Source organism: Thamnophis elegans, chromosome 14 (assembly GCF_009769535.1).
Source record: "Thamnophis elegans isolate rThaEle1 chromosome 14, rThaEle1.pri, whole genome shotgun sequence".
Lineage (NCBI taxonomy): Eukaryota > Metazoa > Chordata > Lepidosauria > Squamata > Colubridae > Thamnophis > Thamnophis elegans.
The window spans coordinates 37,867,262-37,885,984 of record NC_045554.1 but is presented as its reverse complement, the minus strand read 5'-3'; the positions used below and the strand labels follow the sequence as shown (position 1 = coordinate 37,885,984).

Sequence of the window (18,723 nt, the reverse complement as noted above, 5' to 3'; positions counted from 1 at the left end):
AGCCAGGCAGATCGCAAGAAAACAGCGAGGATGCGCGCAAGCCGAGGGAGGAGGGTCTCGTTCCTGCGCGTGGGAGCAGCAGCGCCTATCCACGCGTGTGCGCGTCCAGCGGACCCCCTAAGCCCGCCTGTTGCACCGGCCCTTGCTTTGCATCCTCCCCCGTCCATGCACAGCCAAGCCCGGCTGGCTCCTCCTTTCGCCCCAGCTGCGCTCCCGCCCGCCTGCCCGCCTCCCTTCCTCCGGCGCCCAAACAGCCGAGGCCGCCTTTCCCGGAACGTCGCCAGCCCTGCGCCGCCGCCGCCGGCAGGTAGGTGGATCCCGCCGCTCCGAGGCTCCGCGGGCGGCAAGGCGATGGGGTGGCGGTGGGGAATCGCGGCGGAGGCGCTGCGGGGCTGGGCCGGGTTAGGCCGGCTGCGGGAGGGACCCGAGAAGCGGCTGGGCCGGGCCCTGGTTCGTGGATGCTCTGCCGCCCTGGTTGGTGGTGCTGCTGCTGGAAAAGACACGTGTAGGGATGCTGCTCGGATGTGGTCTTCGGAATCGGGGTCTTCTGAGTCTCTCCTCCCCAACGACGCCTGCATTTGGCCCGCGTAGATCAGGATCGGCCCCTTTGCGGCGACCCAGCTTCCTGCACGCAGACATCCCACACCCCTCTGGGTTTGCATTCACACGTGCACTGTGCCCCCCTTTTTTGCTGGGCATCGCTCCAGAACCATCTTCGTGCACGCTGTAACTGCGTTCGCACGACTGAGCTGCAAAAAAGGGAAAGGGCCTTGTCTTGTTAGCTCTGTAGGTCGTGGGAAATGGGCCCTGTGTGGAAGCAGTTGAGGGGCGTTCAGGCACCTGGACAGACCGGGATGGACACCCCCCCCCCAAAAATGATTTCCATTAACCCTGGCTTCCTTTAGCCATGATGCCCTCTTTCTGTCAACCTCCTAGGCAAGTTCATGACACAAACTTGGGGTTCTTATATATATGTGTGTGTATTGTGTCACAACCCCTGGTATGCCCAAATATGGGAAAGAGCATACTGCTTCCCTTTTCTGTCTATCCACTCACTCTGGGAGCCATCCAGGCAGAAAGCCATATTTTTATGTTGCCTTGTTACATTTGTGTTGCATTTGTGCTGATAAATAAATAAAGGGAGACTAGCATAGATCTATTTCAAGCTATTTAGCTCTCACCAGCTAGCCATACCCTTACTGGGATTTGAACCTGGGCTGTATTAACATAATTGTCTAATATGTAATACAGGCCAGCTTCGATTCCCAGTAAGGATATGGCTAGCTGATGAGAGCTAAATAGCTTGAAATAAATCTATACTACTCTCCCTTTATTTATTTCAGCACAGATGCAACATATATATCTATACATATACATATACATACACACACACACACACCAGTGGGGGTTTCAAAAATTGTTGGAACCTACTCTGTGGTGTGGCCTCCTTTGTGGGAGTGGCTTGCCGCCCATGTGACCGGATATGAAATTATGATTAGTACTTAGGTCGGTCCAAGTAGCTATTCAGAAACTCTGGCATTGAAGCATGCAAGTCTTAAAGCTGTCAAGTTACAAGATCCTTGCACCTCTAACCTTTTAGCAGTGGCAGGTTTCAAAAAAATTTGGAACCTCTTCTGTAGGTGTGGCCTGCTTTCCGGGTCCACTGGTGGAACCTCTTCTAACCGTTCGGTAGATTTGACGAACCGGTTCTACCGAATAGGTGCGAACTGGTAGGAACCCACCTCTGACACACACACACACACACACACACACAAACATATCCCTTCATTTTCGAAGAATTTGTTTTAATTTTATTTACAAATATGCATATATCGAATACATGCCTTGTCCGAAAAAGTAACGGGACAAAGAATTCTGATCATAAAATCAATCCATACAGCACCGGTTGTTTTATGTGCAATCAGTCTGCCCATTGGGTAGCAGTTTCAGGAATTAAAATCCTCCTCCTGCCTGGCCAAATGCATATTAATCCCCCAGATATGCCCCTTGTGCTCTGGATGCTACTTTGACAGAGGAAGCCTAGAATAGAAATTTCTTTCCATCAACCAATGATAGACAAAACAGCACTTCCTTCTCCCTTTCTATTGCAGGCTGCTTATTTAAACATTGAGTTGAACTTAGAACCTGGCCATGCTATGATCACGTCCTGTGGATTGTCTTGGCAAAAGCCCAGAAGCTGTTTGTCACTGCTTTCACCTTTGATGGTTTTTGAAACTTCAAACTTTGGCGACTTAACCCTAAGTGGATTTTACCCCAATGGGATTTTACCATGTATTTTTCCAGGAAACCTAGATAAAGAAGACTGAAAAAGCATGCACCCTCCTAACCATACCCCCTGGACTCCGAATCAGGAGTGAAATCTAGCAGGTTCTGACAGGTTCTGGAGAACCGTAGCGGGAATTTTGAGTAGTTGGAGAACCGATAGCGGAAATTTTGAGTACTTCGGAGAACCGGTAGCGGAAATTTGAGTAGTTCGGAGAACCGGTAGCGGAAATTTTGAGTAGTTCGGAGAACCGTAGCGAAATTTTGAGTAGTGTGAAGAACCAGCAAATGCCACATCTGGCTGGCCCCAGAGTGGGTTGGTAATGGAGATTTGCAGTATCCTTTCCCAGGAGTGGTAGGAATGGGTGATTTTGCAGTATCCTTTCCCTGCATGCCCACCAAGCCACGCCCACAGAACCGGTAGTAAAAAAAAAATGGAATTTCACCACAGTTCCAAATCCATTGGCAATGTCCTTTTGCTCTCCGAATTCATGGAGACATAACCCTAATGGATTTTATTTTTTTATTTTGTCAGGAAATGTAGTTTTGATTGTTAGCCATTGCAGTCATAAGGTCAGCGCCTTACGTGACTGGAACCAATTTTTCTACTGTTTTTATGGCGGTTGTTAGCGAATCATGTTTAGTCCCAATCATGCTTATCATCAGTGAATAATGCAGTCGTTAAGTAAATCCATTTTCCCAATTGATGTTTTGTTACTGAAAGCATGCTGAAAACATAACGAAAACATGCTCATGTGATTATAGAACTTTGGAATTTTATTATCTCTCCTTTTAAATAATTACGCAGGAATAATTATTTAATTTCCATACTTGACATTCTCACTTCCTTGTGGTAACTTGGTATTAAAAAGTCCTTGTAGAAATGAAAATCCCATTTGGAAGTTGTCTGATATATTAGTTACTACAAAACTAAAATATTTTTAGCAGAAAGGGACTAGTATATCAGGATAAAATTCCAAATAGTAGAATTTACATGTTTCTATAGTTATGGATCTACTATTGGTAGTCCTCAACTTACGACCACAATTGAGCCCAAAATTTCTGCTGTTAGTGAGACATGCTAAGTGAATTTTGCTCCATTTTACAACTTTGTTGCCTCAGTTGTTAAGTGAATCACTGCAGCTGATAAGTTATAACCTGGTTGTTAAGTGAATCTGGCTTCCCCATTGACTTTGCTTGTCAGAGAGGTCACAAAAGAGGATCACCTGACCTTGGCAACGGTCATAATATGAACCAAGCCTCTGAATTTTGATCATATAATCTTGGAGTTGCTGCACAGATTGTACCTGTGAAAATGGTCATAGTCACTTTTTCAGTGCCTTTGTAACTTTGAACAGTCACTAAACAAATTGTCGTAAGTTGAGGACTACCTGTATTGTATCAAGCTTCCAGAAAAGGAAAAGGAAAAAAAATCACAATATTTGCTTTTATTCTATCTTCTTTGTGCCCTGTCTGACAGAATCTGAAATCTCAAATGAGCTAATGTGTTTGAGGATCGTGTTTATTTCTCTAATTTATTGTGACAGGAATAAGCCGACAAGATGATTAATTGCTCTGCAAGAAAAAAAAAAATAATATTTCTGCAGCGTTAATGTTCAAAGCCTGCCATTTTCTGTGGAGTGTGAATCTTTACTTCCTGGTGTACATTTTAAAGAGGAGGAGGAGGAGGAAAAGAAGAAGGATTGATTGATCGTTAAATGGATGTTTAATTAACACCTTTCGTAATTTCTGTTTGTAAATATGCATATAGGAACCAGACGAAGTATAATGTGTGAATGTTATTGACATCATGACAAGTGTTAGACATAGAAGAGGAATAAAAAGCACCAATGTTCCACAAGATTGTCTGTCACAGGACAAAAACTGGAAACTTAACGAGAAGAACGTAGCTGGTAAGTCACAAGTTGCGTGAAAGAAAAATTAAAACAATTTCGATCACTTTTTCACCATTTTCCGCTTTGATCTCCTCCTCTCCTTTTTTTAATCTTTATTCTTTTTGTTGCTTTGCACTTTTATTTGAAACTAGATGGCGTCCTTTTTTATATTAAAAAAATAAATTATAATAGGTATTTTAGGGTGTCCCAAACGTTTCAGTGCAGTTTTAGGACACCCTGTATAAACGTATTATTCTCATTTGCTCCTTCGTCATTATTTTATTGCTCTATTATTTCTGTTCTGTTTGCACTGTTTTCCTTTGGTCCTTTTTATTACTGTAAGCCCCATGGCGAGATAGGCAGCAAACACGTTTAACAAACAAATAGCAAACAAACAACAAATTGAATAAAATGAATGGTGGTAAAAATAATTTTAAGCTTACAAAACCTGTCGTTATTGAGGCAAGAATGCCTTTTTTAGCAATAGCACTTAGATTATATACCACTTCATAGTGCTTTGCAGAACTCTCTGAGGGGTTTACAAAGCCAGCATATTGCCCCCTAATATCTGGGTCCTCATTTTACCGACCTCGGAAGGATGAAAGGCTAAGTCAACCTTGAGCCAGTCAGGATCGAACTCCTGGCATTGGGCAGAGTCAGCCTGCAATATTGAATTCTAACTACTGTGCCACTGCTGCGGCTCCTTTTTTTCAACAACATGCAAACAAGAAATGAATGATTCCATGCAGAAATAGCAATTTTAAGAAAAGTCATTAGTTATTCTTTTTTCCAGTATTCTGTTACATTAAGACACGATGTTTGCCAGAGGGCACCAGAATTTCCACCTAAATGAAGATCTCTTTGTCTGGTTTTGCAAAGAACATCTCTGATTTCAGTTTGCCTCTCTCGTGCATTACAGGTGATCCTTGGCATAACCAATCACTTACCGACTGTCCAAACCGTTATGAATGGACCACTGCAAACAGTGCATAAAATTGGGTCAGTCCCTTGGATGACCTACTTATGGCCACCGTGACTTTATTGTCAGGCCTGAAAGCTCTTCAGGCCTGCCACATTTCCCACATATATGGGAAAATGGGGGGGGGATTATATGGAGTATGGGAGTTACATAGACAAAATAACATTCCTTTCTCAGAGTCAAGGTCATCTTGCCCTGCACCGGCAGTGGTATGACTGGGAGGCATCTCCAATTGGGATGGTGCCTGATTGGGCCATTGACGGACATGTGGGTTCTGGGCGGGGGTTTCGACTTATTTGGGTGGGGAAAACCTGAAAGCTTTCAAATTCGGGTTTTCCCAGATGTGCCAATATGACATCTCTAATAAAGTGGAACTTGGAGGAAATTCAAGTCTCGGAGTCTTCTTTGTTGGGGGTATTACTAGGAACCCCGACATTAATAGTATAATGGGTAAATATCATAAGCGTTTACTTATACTCCATCAGGATAAAACAACCAGAGTCTTCAGCTTAACTTGGTAGTTTTAGCACAGGTTTTGTTAGTGGTTTCCATTTTCTGTGCGGTGTTGGAAAGAAATAAAATGGTCTATATGTGTATGATGAATCAGTATTATTTGTTTATTGTTTATTAATTTTTTATGCTGCCTATCTCCCCTGTACGATGACTGGGTGACTTACAAGTTTCAAAATAAGAAAAAAAAAATAAAGCATTAAAACTACACAGATTTACGGATAGAACATGGACAATAACATGGAGAAGATGATTGACTTCATTTCAGACCTTTTATATGTAAACTTTTAACTAGGTGCAAAACAATGGAAGAAAGATTTCACTTGTCATCGGCGGAATTGTGGCCTTTTCTTGGGAATAATCACATCCGTTTACGTCTCCACGCTCCATGAAAAACGATCTGTGGTTTTCAAATATCAAGGTAAAACATCGCTGTTGCATTCTGAAAATTTTGGTCTGGTTCCTATTTTGCTGTTCTTCATGTTTGCATTGAAGAAGGGTGTCAAACTCATTTCATTGAGGGCCGCATCAGGGTTGTGTTTGACCTCAAGGGGCCGGGGTGGGTGTGGCCTACTTGACATCACTCATGTCCGGTGCCTGAGCACTCTGCTGGTGAAAATGGGCTCTTGAGCTCCATTTTCAGCTGCAATGGCCTCCTGCAACCTTCTGTCAGCGAAAATGGAGCTCGGGAGCGCCACTTGCAGCTCTCCCGAGCTCCGTTTTTGCTGGTAGAGGCACTGTGGGTCGGTCCTCACTTTTCCAGAGTGGGCCCAGGGGAAGATCTAAGCACCCCGCGTGGCAGATCCAGGCCGCGGCCCTTGAGTTTGACACAACAGCATAGAATATAATCAATATACTTAGTGCTACGTGTTGAAGATTTAATAGACCAGGAAGCTTCCCAGTTGTCTGTTCTTTTTATGCATGTCACAGCAAATTCAAATGCAATTTTTTTTGTTCGCCCTTCTGGGATAAACCGGGTCCCAAAGTGATTGAAAATCTGCCCCCCAAAAGTGAGAACTATTTCAGTAACTCAGCAGTTTGAATACGACATTTTATCTACAATGAATCAGATAGCTCATGCAGGGTAAGAATAGAACTCCTGTATTAATCTTATTTATTAATTATCCATTTACACCTGATTCAATCACAGACTCTGAGGAGCTGCAATAATTAGCAGCAACACAAACATTTCAGAGGTAGTATTCAGCAGGTTCTGATCGGTTCTGGAGACCCGGTAGCGGAAATTTTGAGTAATTTGGAGAACTGGTAAATACCACCTCTGGCTGGCCCTGCCCCCATCTATCCGCTGCCTCCCGAGTCCCAGCTAGTCGGGAGGAAATGGGGATTTGCAATAATCTTCTGCTGGAGCGGGGTGGGAATGGAGATTTTACAGTAGCCTTCCCGTGCCACGCCCACCAAGCCACGCCCGTAGAACCGGTAGGGGGGGAAAAGTAGAATCCCACCACTGAAGCATTTGAATAAAATATGTCCACAATTTTAGATATTGATGTTTATAATTCATATATTATACTAGTCTCCCTTTATTTATTTATCAGCACAAATACAACAATATAATATACATACATACATACGGGTGTCTAGTTGTTCGGGTTTTCTCCCGCGTAGATTGGAGATGTCTTGGCGACGTTTCGACAAAGTCTCATTCGTCATCTTCAGGCGGCTTCAGACTACTTCAGGTTTGGTGTTTCCAGGAGTAGTAGTCTGCTACTACTCCTGGAAACACCAAACCTGAAGTAGTCTGAAGCCGCCTGAAGATGACGAATGAGACTTCGTCGAAACGTCGCCAAGACATCTCCAATTCTACGCGGGAGAAAACCCGAACACTAGAGACCTACATACTAACACCCGCGAAACCTCAGAAAACACATACATACATACATACATACATACATACATACATACACACACACATATACATACATACATACATACATACATACATACATACATATACATACATACATACATACATACACATACATGTTGTATTTGTGCTGATAAATAAATAAAGGGAGACTAGTATAGATCTATTTCAAGCTATTTAGCTCTCATCAGCTAGCCATACCCTTACTGGGATTGGAACCTGTGCTGTATTGCATCTTAGGCAGATGTGTTAACCATTAAGCCACAGAGTTCCTTTCAGCTGAGCCAGATATATACCTTTCTCCCTGGCTCAGCTGATAAGCAGACGAACTCTGTGGCTTAATGGTTAACACACACACACACACACACACACACACACACACCACACATACATACATACATACACCTTCTCTTCTATTAATATTAGTGTTACTAAGGAAGAACTATGTTGTTTACTTAACTAATGTTAATATGGCTGAATGGATTTTACTATTCAATTATTATGCTCTGGCCACAATTGATGAGAGTCTAGAAAAAAAGTAGAACTTGTTACAGAACTGGCAAACAAGGAAAGCAGATGTTAGCTTAGTATGAAACAGATGTAAAACAGTAATGTTTACCCCATAAAGTGTGGCATTTGGTGGAATACAGCTGGTACCCAGCTTACAAATTAATTATGTTTGATGCATTCTTGCTAATTGGATCCCTCTCTATGATCAATCTTCCTGCCCCTCCCTCATTAAACCCAGAATGTTTAAAAAAAATAGGTGAGACGATAGTGTGCATTATATATATTTTTTCCAAATGCATAACGAATGTGGAAACATCGGTCGTATTAACCTACAAGCTTTGTGGCTGATTGAATTTAGGATAGAATAGTTCCTATCCAAACCACTGAAAGTACTTCAGGATCTCCAGCTTCCAAAGATGGTGAGATTTATCAAGTGGAATTGATTTTTTGGGCTGGCTGGGGAATTCTGGGAATTGAAGTCCATATTCTACCATCTAGAATTGATTTTTTTGGTTGTGGGTTCAGTCCACCCTTCCTAAAGTTGCCAAGATTGGGAAACACTGTCCTTTGTGATTGGATTATCATAGGATAGGGATAGGATAGGATAGGATAGGATAGAAATAGAATAGAATAGAATAGAATAGAATAGAATTCTTCATTGGCCAAGTATGATTGAACACACAAGGAATTTTTCTTTGGTGCAGATGCTCTCAGTGCACATAAAATAAAAGATACATTCAACCCAAATCATTAAGTACAACATTTAATGATAGTCATAGAGTACAAATAAACAATCGAATAATACTAGGAAACAATCAATATAAATTGTAAGGATACAAGCATAAAGTTACAGTCATAAGTGAGAGGAGATGGGTGATAGGAACAATGAGAAGAAGAAGAAGAATGGTATGCAGACTTGACAGTATTGAGGGAATTATTTGTTTAGCAGAGTGATGGCATTCTGGGGAAAAACTGTTCTTGTGTCTAGTTGTTCTGATGTGCAGTGCTCTATAGCCTCGTTTTGAGGGTAGGAGTTAAAACAATTTATGTCCCGGATGTGGGGGGTCTGTACATATTTCACAGCCCTCTTTTTGACTCATGCAGTGTTCAGGTCCTCAATAGAAGGCAGGTTGGTAGCAATTGTTTTTTCTGCAATTCTGCAGTTCTTAGTCATAAAGTAATTAAAGCAAATATGTAGTCTTGAAACTCTTAGTGTGGTAGAAAATTTGTATCCTCACAAACCTCAACAATGGGACAATCATCACGCCACTAGCCTGAAATATTCCTTTGTGCCAATCGTGACCCGCTCAAATAATTTGTGTCCGTTGTGGTCTGATGCCATTCGGTTGGATATTAATTCTTCCATCTCTCCTCCATCGATATCTTGGCTATCCACCTGATAAGCCTTGAATGTCAGCAAGACAATAAAACAGACAAATACAGCAGATAAAACAGCTTTAAACAAGCGAAGTCCCTTAAGTCTTTGCAACTCAGGAGATTAAAAGCTTACCGGCATAAAAGCATCTTCCCCATGTTGCAAAAGACAAGATTATTTTAAATAGAAGGACTCTATCCGATTCAAATTGGGATGCAGAAATGAAATGTAATGACAGGATGACGGCTGTAACATACAAATGACTTTAGAAAAGACAAAAGAATGTAGAAAAGGCATTTGTGAAATTTCCATTGGGTTCAATCCAGATTAGAGTAAACTAATTGATTTTGGTGGATTATTCTAAGCATATGTAATTCATTCAACTTCACTGGGGCTGCCTCCCCCCCTTGTAGGTATAAGAAATAAAAATAGACATAGCAGTCCAGCTACTAATTTTAAATTTACCTAAGAACACTTCCGTTCAAATGCACAGGGCACATGCGTTGAGACTTGTTTGACAATTTAAAATCACAAGAATGACCAGATCATGGAAGTAACTTTCAAAAAGTAATGCTAGATTAAGGATTTTTTTTCTTTGATTATAACTCCTATGCCCATTATCTGAAATGAAACGTGTTTTTTTTTAATTTCATTTTTATATAAACAATCCATTTTCCATTAAACATTGTGTCGTCTGGGTATAAATATTTTGTGCCAACAATTAAAATTTACAATCATATTCATTATTTAATATATTCTTAGCTTAATTTCCAATACCTTAAATGTCTGATACTATAACAATCCTCACCATGCTTTATTTAACTCTATTAATTATATTAACTATCAGTACATTTTCTATACGTTACACAACTTCTTTTACTATGTCTATTGTCTTATTTATTCCCCCCTGTTTATTGTGAGCCGCCCGGAGTCCTTCGGGAGTGGGCGGCATACAAAACCAACAAACCTAAACCTAACCTAACCTGTTCTCTTACCACCAGTAAAAAGATTCTCATATAGTATAATAATCCGTTTGTTCTTTCTCTTTAATTGCCATGTCATCTGTTCATTTCTGCACATTTTAATATTTTCTTAATCACATTCTCCTCTGTAGGGATCTCTTCACTTTTCCAGTTTTGTGCAAATACAATCCTAGCTGCTGTTATAACATGGATAATCAAAATATATTTTCTTTACTATAGTTTTCTGGTAAAATCCCCAACAAAATATTTCAGGTCTTAAGTCAATATCTTGTATCATCTTTTCCAGCCACGTATGTATTTTTAGCCCAATAATTTTTTGCTTCTTCGCAGGTCCACCACATATATTAGTATGAGCCAGGTGTCTGATGGCATTTCCAACATTTAGCTGATTTGTCTTTAAACATCTTTGCCAACTTTGGCAAGAAACATGGTTTATAGTTCCTTGCATTTCTTTAGGAATTGATATTTGGTCAATGTACAAAATTGTCTGGAATATGTGGACGTCAGTAAGAAGAGTTTAAAGCTTTGCTGTGTCATCAACTCACAAAATGATCTTGATTAATCTTTCAACCTCAATTTCACACTGCTTGGGCTAGGAAAGTTAGTGATCTATGGCCTGGAATAACTGTATTGAGAAATGAGATAAGTATTACAAACGGCTTTGCCTGTTTAATGTATTGGGTTGCATCTCAACCTAATCGTGCAAAGAATAGATGCCCTGAAGTCAGTAAGCGTGGATTTAGCCCATAAGTTTAAAAAGTTGCATTGCATAAATTGGTTCTCGGTCTTGTCTAACTCTATTCTACTTAAGACTAAGGTTGAAACATCGCGGTCAGACTTAATGGGACAGCTTTAGTCTTTATAGCGTTTGCAATATGTCAGTCACAGTTACAGCCTTCCAAAATGGGGATTGAACCAACTTTAGGATGTACAACAGATCAGCGTTAAACATGGCCTTTTTTTGTGATATGCGAACCAGTGGTGGGAGTCCAATCCTTTCCTATCGGTTCTATGAGAGTGCGCATCACATGCGTGCCTACACATGCTTTGCGTGTGCATGCAGCACTCAAAGACCACCCTTGGTGTCAACATTGGTGAGCTGAGCTGTTTTTTAGCTCAGCTGAGGCGCGGAAATCCTCTCTGCCACGCAAATGAACTGAGCTGAAAAACAAGGGAATATAGGACCGGAAACAATGGGATGGGGCCAACCAGAGGCGGTACTTGCCGGTTCTCTGAACTACTCAAAATGTCCGAACTGGTCCGAGCCGGCTGAATACTACCTCTTGATGTGAACCCTGCCCAAGAGTCACACGTCAAGGACAAGCAAAATTAATAGATTCATAGTTTAAGGTTCTTCTTGCATCTTAAGTGATTTGCTTCTTTGTAGGAAGTAGAACGGGAAATTTCCTTCAGAACAGAATGCGGTTTGTACTACTCTTATTACAAGCAGATGCTGGCGGCGCCCTCAATTCAACAAGGTATTGTAGAGTTAGTGTTTCAGTGTTATTTTTCTGCATCAAATACCTCAAGAGCCGAGGTGGCGCAGTGGTTAGGGTGCAGTACTGCAGGCCACTGCAGCTGACTGCTATCTGCAGTTCAGCGGTTCAAATCTCACCGGCTCAAGGTTGACTCAGCCTTCCATCCTTCCGAGGTGGGTGAAATGAGGACCCAGACTGTGGGGGCGATATGCTGACTCTGTAAACGGCTTAGGAGGGCTGAAAGCCCTATGAAGCGGTATATAAGTCTAACTGCTATTGCTATTGCTAACTCTTTGGTGCTTAGAACCCAGTTACTCAGCTTTGCCTTCAGAGAGTCCTTGACTTTTGATCATAATTGAGGCTAGAATTTACATCGTTAATCCATGTGGTTGTTAAATCATGCCCAATTTTCACAACATTTTGTCATTGATTGTTAAAGCAATCATTGCCGTTAAGTGAATCATATGGACTTTGAGCGAATCCGGCTTTCTCCCTTGACTTTGCACCTCAATGGATCGCATGCCATCTTGGAGAACTATTAATGTGGCCCCACAAAATTATAATAAAAAATAAAGAAGGCTTGTGGTTTATATACATTAAACTATGTTATATATTTTATATGTGGCTCAAAAACAATTCCTCTTCACTCAGTGTGGCCCAAGCAAGCCAAAAGGTTGGATACCTGTTCTGACCCCCACCTTGTTCGTTCAGAACGAAAGCCAATGAAGCTTGCAAAGGAATGTCTTTATCAGTCCCGGCTCGAGCTGGCTGCGAGCCCAAAATAAACACAGATAAAAGGCTCTGGCAAAAAGTCTTCACTCAAACTAACACCAAACAGAATTACATAAATCAAAAACACTTATCCAAATGCTTTTCTCAATGGTTACACACGAACGGAGAACGTTGACTTCTGCAACCAGGGGCGTGGCACCATCAGTCTTCTTATCCACAGGAGAAGACCCCAACGAGCAACAGCTGCCTGTTATCACCTCCTATGAGTCCTCAATTGTTCCTTACGTCGGTCAGCTCTTCTCCTACGTGCATCCCGAAACAACTCACAGGAGGATTCTTTGTCAGCCTCTCTTGTCTCCTCCCCCACTGATCCAAGGCTCAGTCATTGCCTGGTGACCAACTAGTCTCTCTGAGCCCTGCTCGGAGTCAGACCCCTGTCCGAGCCCTCCACCTCCTCCAAGCATGACTCATAGGGCCCCTCGCTGTCAGAGTCTGATAGCAGCTCCAAAGGCTCCAGCCGAGCCACAACAGATACCCATGCTCTAAACCAAGAAGATAAAATCACTTGGTTGAGATGGGCAGAATGAATGAATGACATTATTTCAGTTTCTTTCTTTGTAGCTTTGTAACTTTAACATTTTCATGGGTTTTATAGCTGGAGGTGTCCACATCTTCCCTTCTTTTCACTCTGCAGGTTTATACAGCTTGATCTATGACAATAAAACTGAATCCATGAGAACAATTAATATACTTGAAAGAATGAATGTTTATCAAGAAGTATTTCTCAGCATGCTATATACAGTGCTTCATTTGAAAGTAAGTTGTAATGAAAATGCTCAAATGGCAAATGCTCAAAAAGTCATCCATATTGTTATGGTTGTTGCATAAATATAGTAACATTTAATGTCACTGTTTTACACACACAAACACACACACACACACAGGGCCTGAAATATATTTCAGAGTCATTTTGGGTAATCTGTGTTCTGGCCCGCCAGCAGAGCTGGCAGAAGATTCAGACAGTGAGGAGATTGGAGAGGAACATGGGCCAGTCCTAGAGTCTGGGGAAGGCTCGACGAGGGCTCTGCATCGGAGGCAGAGAGGGGGCCAGGGCCATATGCCAGTTATCAGCTGCCTTCAGAGTCAGTGAGGCAGACGAACAGCTGGAGCCTGTTCCCAGTGTGCACATGTGCAGAGTTGCCAGAGGAAGGGAACAGCTAAAGAACAGGGGTCAACTTGGGAGTAAGGCCACAGGTGGCTGATGAATTCCCCCCCCCCCCCAAGGAAATAAAAGAGGAGCAAAAAGGAAGGGAAGTTTGCAGGAGACAATTAGTTCACTTCATTGGCCTGTGACTGCCAGTTTTGCAGATATCAGCCTGGCAGCTCTCCAAGCCAGATAAGGTCTGTGACTATAAATCCTCCCTCGAAAGACTTTGCTGGATGTGAATGAGCAGAATTCACAGTCAATTAATAAAAGGGGGTTTTGTCGGGACCAATTTGTTTCATGCTCTTGGGAGGCCTCAGTCAGAACAGTCTGGGAGATTGGGAGTTCTAGTCCCACCTTAGATGCAAAACCAGCAGGGTGATAGTGGGCCAATCGCTCTCTGTCAGTTGGAAGGAGGCAAGGGCAAAGCATTCTGAAATCTTGCCAAGTACATTGCAAGTACTATTGTTATGCCATATTTTTCGGAATATAAGACGCACCTTTTTCCCTCAAAAAAGAGTCTGAATATCTGGGTGCATCTTATACACTGAATACGGCATTGTTTGCCTCCCAAAAATGCTGTATTCATCCCGCCCCCTTCACCAAAATGGCCATGCATAGCCTCTAGGAAGCTTTCAGAGAGCTCCTGGGAGCTGAGGAGGGCAGAAATGAGCAAAAAATGGGTCATTTTTGCTCGTTTTGCCCCAGCCCCACCCTCCAGGAGCACTCTACAAGCCTCCTAAAGGCTATTCGTGCCCTTTGGGGGGGGGGGGGAAACCGGGCCAGTTTTCATGAAAAACAGGCCGTTTTGGGGAGATTCGCAGAGTACAATAACTTTTTAAAAAAATTGCCTCTTCAAAACCTTGGTGCGTCTTATACTCCAGTACGTCTTATACTCTGAAAATACGGTAGTTGTCAGGAATCAAGACTGACTCAAAGATATATTTCTTTTGAGACTTGGTTGGTATAATGTGTGAAGTCCTGGATTGGGAGTAGGGAAGCATGAGTTTAATCCTGCGTTAGGAATGGAAGCCGTCTAGATGACTTTGGGCCAATCATTTTTATCCAATCATATGAAGAAGATTTTGACTGGCAAAACATCCTCTTAAAATCTTGCCTACAAAAATGCAAAGATTGGTCCTTGTAGAGTCACGATTGACTCAAAGACACACACACAAAAATCATATTACTTAGATGTAAATCTTACTGTATTCAATGAGGTTAACCTCTTCCACCAAGAGTACAGCAGACTTGGAGAATTACAGTATGTCTCACTTGAACATGTCATATTTCAAGTTTCAAAAGGCTTTCTAGTAAGCAGGATGGGGGTTTTTTTATAACCTTTTTTAATTTTAAACAAACAAGCACAGACAAATATAAAACATAAAATCATCTTCCAGTTTCGTACAGTGTGTCAATTGGTTACAAAAATTTTGTACATCCTCACCATAGTGTACACTTACAATTTATATAGAATCTCGTATTATCAATCTGATATGTATGTATACAGTTATTATCATTATTAAACACTGATTTGACTATAACTATTATTACTTCATTTATGTGAGATATTCTAAATTTTGAATAAATTTATATTATGGCATTTCATTACATCATCCTAAATCCATCCAGTAGTAATACATCTTTATAAAATTCCTCCATAGTCCTCACTTACAATTATATAAAATCTTATATTATCATCTAGTATATATGTATACATTATTATCACTGTTAATCATTTATTTGACTATAACTGTTATTACTTCATTTTGTCAAAATATTCTAAAATTAATAAATTCAAGTTAGTTTTTTATTATAGCATTTCATTACATCAGCCTGCATCCATTCCAATAGTAGTACAATCTTTTATCTCTTGCCATTTGTGTTATTTGTATTCTAATTAGTAAATCTTATATGGACATCTCTTGGCAACTTGCATTTCACTGCATATCTTGTAAAAAGCTCAAAACCACTCCTCCGTTCCTTCCATAATCTTCCCTTTGGTTATCACCAATGCTTCTGCCAGAATTTCTATCCTTACTTCTAGCAGGATGAGTTTTACAAACATGCTTTTGGATACAAACAGTTGACATCATGCTGAAATGAATTATGACCACTTCACTGCTTGATTTATCCTTCTTTTGCAGAGATTTTTAGAACCCATTATTTTTACATCTATACGCTGTTCAGCCTTCAAGCCGTGTATGTCCTTGCCTTATATGTGACTAGTTGGCTTCTTAGTGGAACGTGGCTTTCGGGTGTATTAGCTGCTGTCTGGTATATAGTCAACAGGTGAGGTTGTCTTCTCCTACCATCATAATGATTTCCCTCCTGGGGAAGGTTTTACCTGGGAACATCAGAATGTTTATATCAGGAGAGCTTCCTTGAGGTAATTGAGACACGGTGGCTCAGTGGATAAGACACTGAGTTTATCGATTCAGAAGGTCATCAATTCAGCGATTCGAATCCCTAGCGCCACGTAACGGAGTGAGCTCCCATTACTTGTCCCAGCTTCTGCCAACCTAGCAGTTTGAAAGCATGTAAAAATGCAAGTAGAAAAATAGGGACCACCTTTGGTGGGAAGGGAACAGCGTTCTGTGCGCCTTCGGCGTTGAGTCATGCCAAGCCACATGACCACAGAGACATCTTCGGACAGCGCTGGCTCTTCGGCTTTGAAACGGAGATGAGTATGTGCGAGGGGAATCTTTACTTTTACCTTATTTGGGGAAAACAGCAAAGGGAAGGTCTGTTTTTCTTAATCAGCATAATCCTATCTCGATCAGAAGTTCCATAATTTCACCATCCTCCTCCTCTGTTTGAAACCTGACTGTTTAAAAAAATAAATAAAACACCTTTTTAAACATTTGTCTGATTAGCCTGTAACTTTTTGATGTATTTCACAGTAGGCAAAAGAATATTCCAAGTGTGTTTTAATTTCCACCTCCCTGAGGAGTTTCCCCATCTTAGCTTAGAACTAGCTTTTGTTTTTGATTTCCACAGAGTAGATACAACCCGAGTGGAATTCACCATCCCGCTAAGAGAAAACTGGGCACTGCCGTTCTTTGCCGTCCAGCTCGCTGCAATTACGGTCCTTTTCAGATCACATTTACGATCTGTTCACGAAGTAAGTCTCTCTTTCCATGTCAAAAAAAAGTTTTCTTGAGAAAATATTTGGCTACAGCTAAAGAAATATTGGGAATAGTTCAGTGGTGGGTTTCAAAAATTGTTCAAACCTACTCTGTGGGTGTGGCTTGCCGCCCATGTGACCGGATAGGAGTGGCTTGCCACCCATGTGACCGGATAGGAGTGGCTTGCCACCCATGTGCCCGGATATGAAGATGCCGACGACACTTGTCAGAACCACCTTAAATCACCTCACACACACCACTGGCATGCATAAGAAGATGATGTAAACTTGTTTTTAAAAGGCATCTTTGGTTAAAACAACTTCAACACACGCAATGTTCTGATTGCACCACAAACGCAGTAGTCATCCTTACCTTTCACAGAGGCACTGAGTTTTATAAATATGAGCATGATAGTGTAGAATAATCATATCCAAGGACCAGTGGTGGGTTTCAAAAATTTTTGGAACCTCTTCTGTAGGTGTGGCCTGCTTTCCGGGTCCACTGGTGGAACCGCTTCTAACCGGTTCGGTAGATTTGACGAACCGGTTCTACCGAATAGGTGCGAACCGGTAGGAACCCACCTCTGGAATAGTTTCAAAACAAACCCACATCACATCATTGATTGAATTAATCCTACAGATACCATATATACTATCCCTAGCATTTGCCAAAAAGCACTTAGCATCTAATGTCAGGACAAAATGCATCCATAGATTGGTTCAACCACTGCAATCAAGGGGATTAGGAAGATATTGTCCTTTTGAAGGGTAGCTCAGTGGTTAAGACCCCTGAGTTTGTTGATCAGAAAGGTCAGTAGTTTGGTGGTTTGAATCCCTAGCACCACGTAAACGACTGAGCTCCCGTTACTTGTCCCAGCTTCTGACAACCTAGCAGTTCGAAAGCATGTAAAAAAATGCAAGTAGAAAAATAGGGACCACTTTTGGTGGGAAGGCAACACCATTCCGTGCACCTTCAGCATTTAGTCATGCTGGCCATATGACCACAGAGACATCTTCGGACAGTGCTGGCTCTTCAGCTTTGAAACGGAGATGATCAGCTCATATGTGCAAGGGGAATCTTTACCTTTATGTATTGCCTTCACATCTCATGAAGAAATAATCATAACTGATGATGCCAGCAGTTCAGTTCTCACTGGTTCAAGGTTGACTCAGCCTTCCACCCTTCTGAGGTCAGTAAAATGAAGACCCAGATTGTTGGGGACAATATGTTGACTCTGCAAACCGCTTAGAGAGTCCATAAAGCACTAGGAAGCAGTATATAAGTGCTATTGCTTTTGCTATTCTATTCCATTCCATTCCTTATTTCTATTCTATTCTACTCTACTCAGTTCTGTTCCATTCCATTCTATTCTATTGCCATGGTGGCGTAGTGGTTAGAATGCAGTATTTCAAGATGACTCTGCCAAAAGCCAGGATTTCGATTCTGATTGACTCAAGGTTGACTCAGCCTTCCATTCTTTTTTATTTCATCAGTTGTTTTTCTTCTTCCCTCTTCCAGAGGTTGACGCTTCTAGCCGTGTTTATTGCAACCTTCCTCTTAAGTTTGACTTGGCAATTTAATCAATTCATCCTGTTGATCCAAGCGATGGCTTTGTTCACTCTCGACTGCCTTGACATGATCCCTGAAGGAAAAGTAAGTTAATTATTGGGCGGGGCACTCATTGGTGCAGACTGAAGCCATGTTGAAGTAATAAGAGACTCTTACAGGTGGCTGTGCTTGATATTATCCCACCCCGTACAA

General features: G+C 41.5%; 1 protein-coding gene across 1 annotated transcript in view; it reads left to right on the top strand.

The window, feature by feature from the left end:
• The first annotated feature begins 198 nt into the window (after positions 1-198).
• DPY19L3 (dpy-19 like C-mannosyltransferase 3) overlaps positions 199-18,723 on the top strand; it is a 38,520-nt gene continuing 19,995 nt past the window's right edge. The window contains 10 exon segments of the mRNA XM_032230636.1: positions 199-307; positions 4,055-4,196; positions 5,963-6,060; positions 6,062-6,088; positions 11,808-11,898; positions 13,325-13,446; positions 15,982-15,994; positions 15,997-16,126; positions 16,835-16,958; positions 18,481-18,615. Of these exon segments, the coding sequence (XP_032086527.1) occupies positions 4,094-4,196; positions 5,963-6,060; positions 6,062-6,088; positions 11,808-11,898; positions 13,325-13,446; positions 15,982-15,994; positions 15,997-16,126; positions 16,835-16,958; positions 18,481-18,615 (843 nt within the window). The 5' untranslated portion in view covers positions 199-307; positions 4,055-4,093.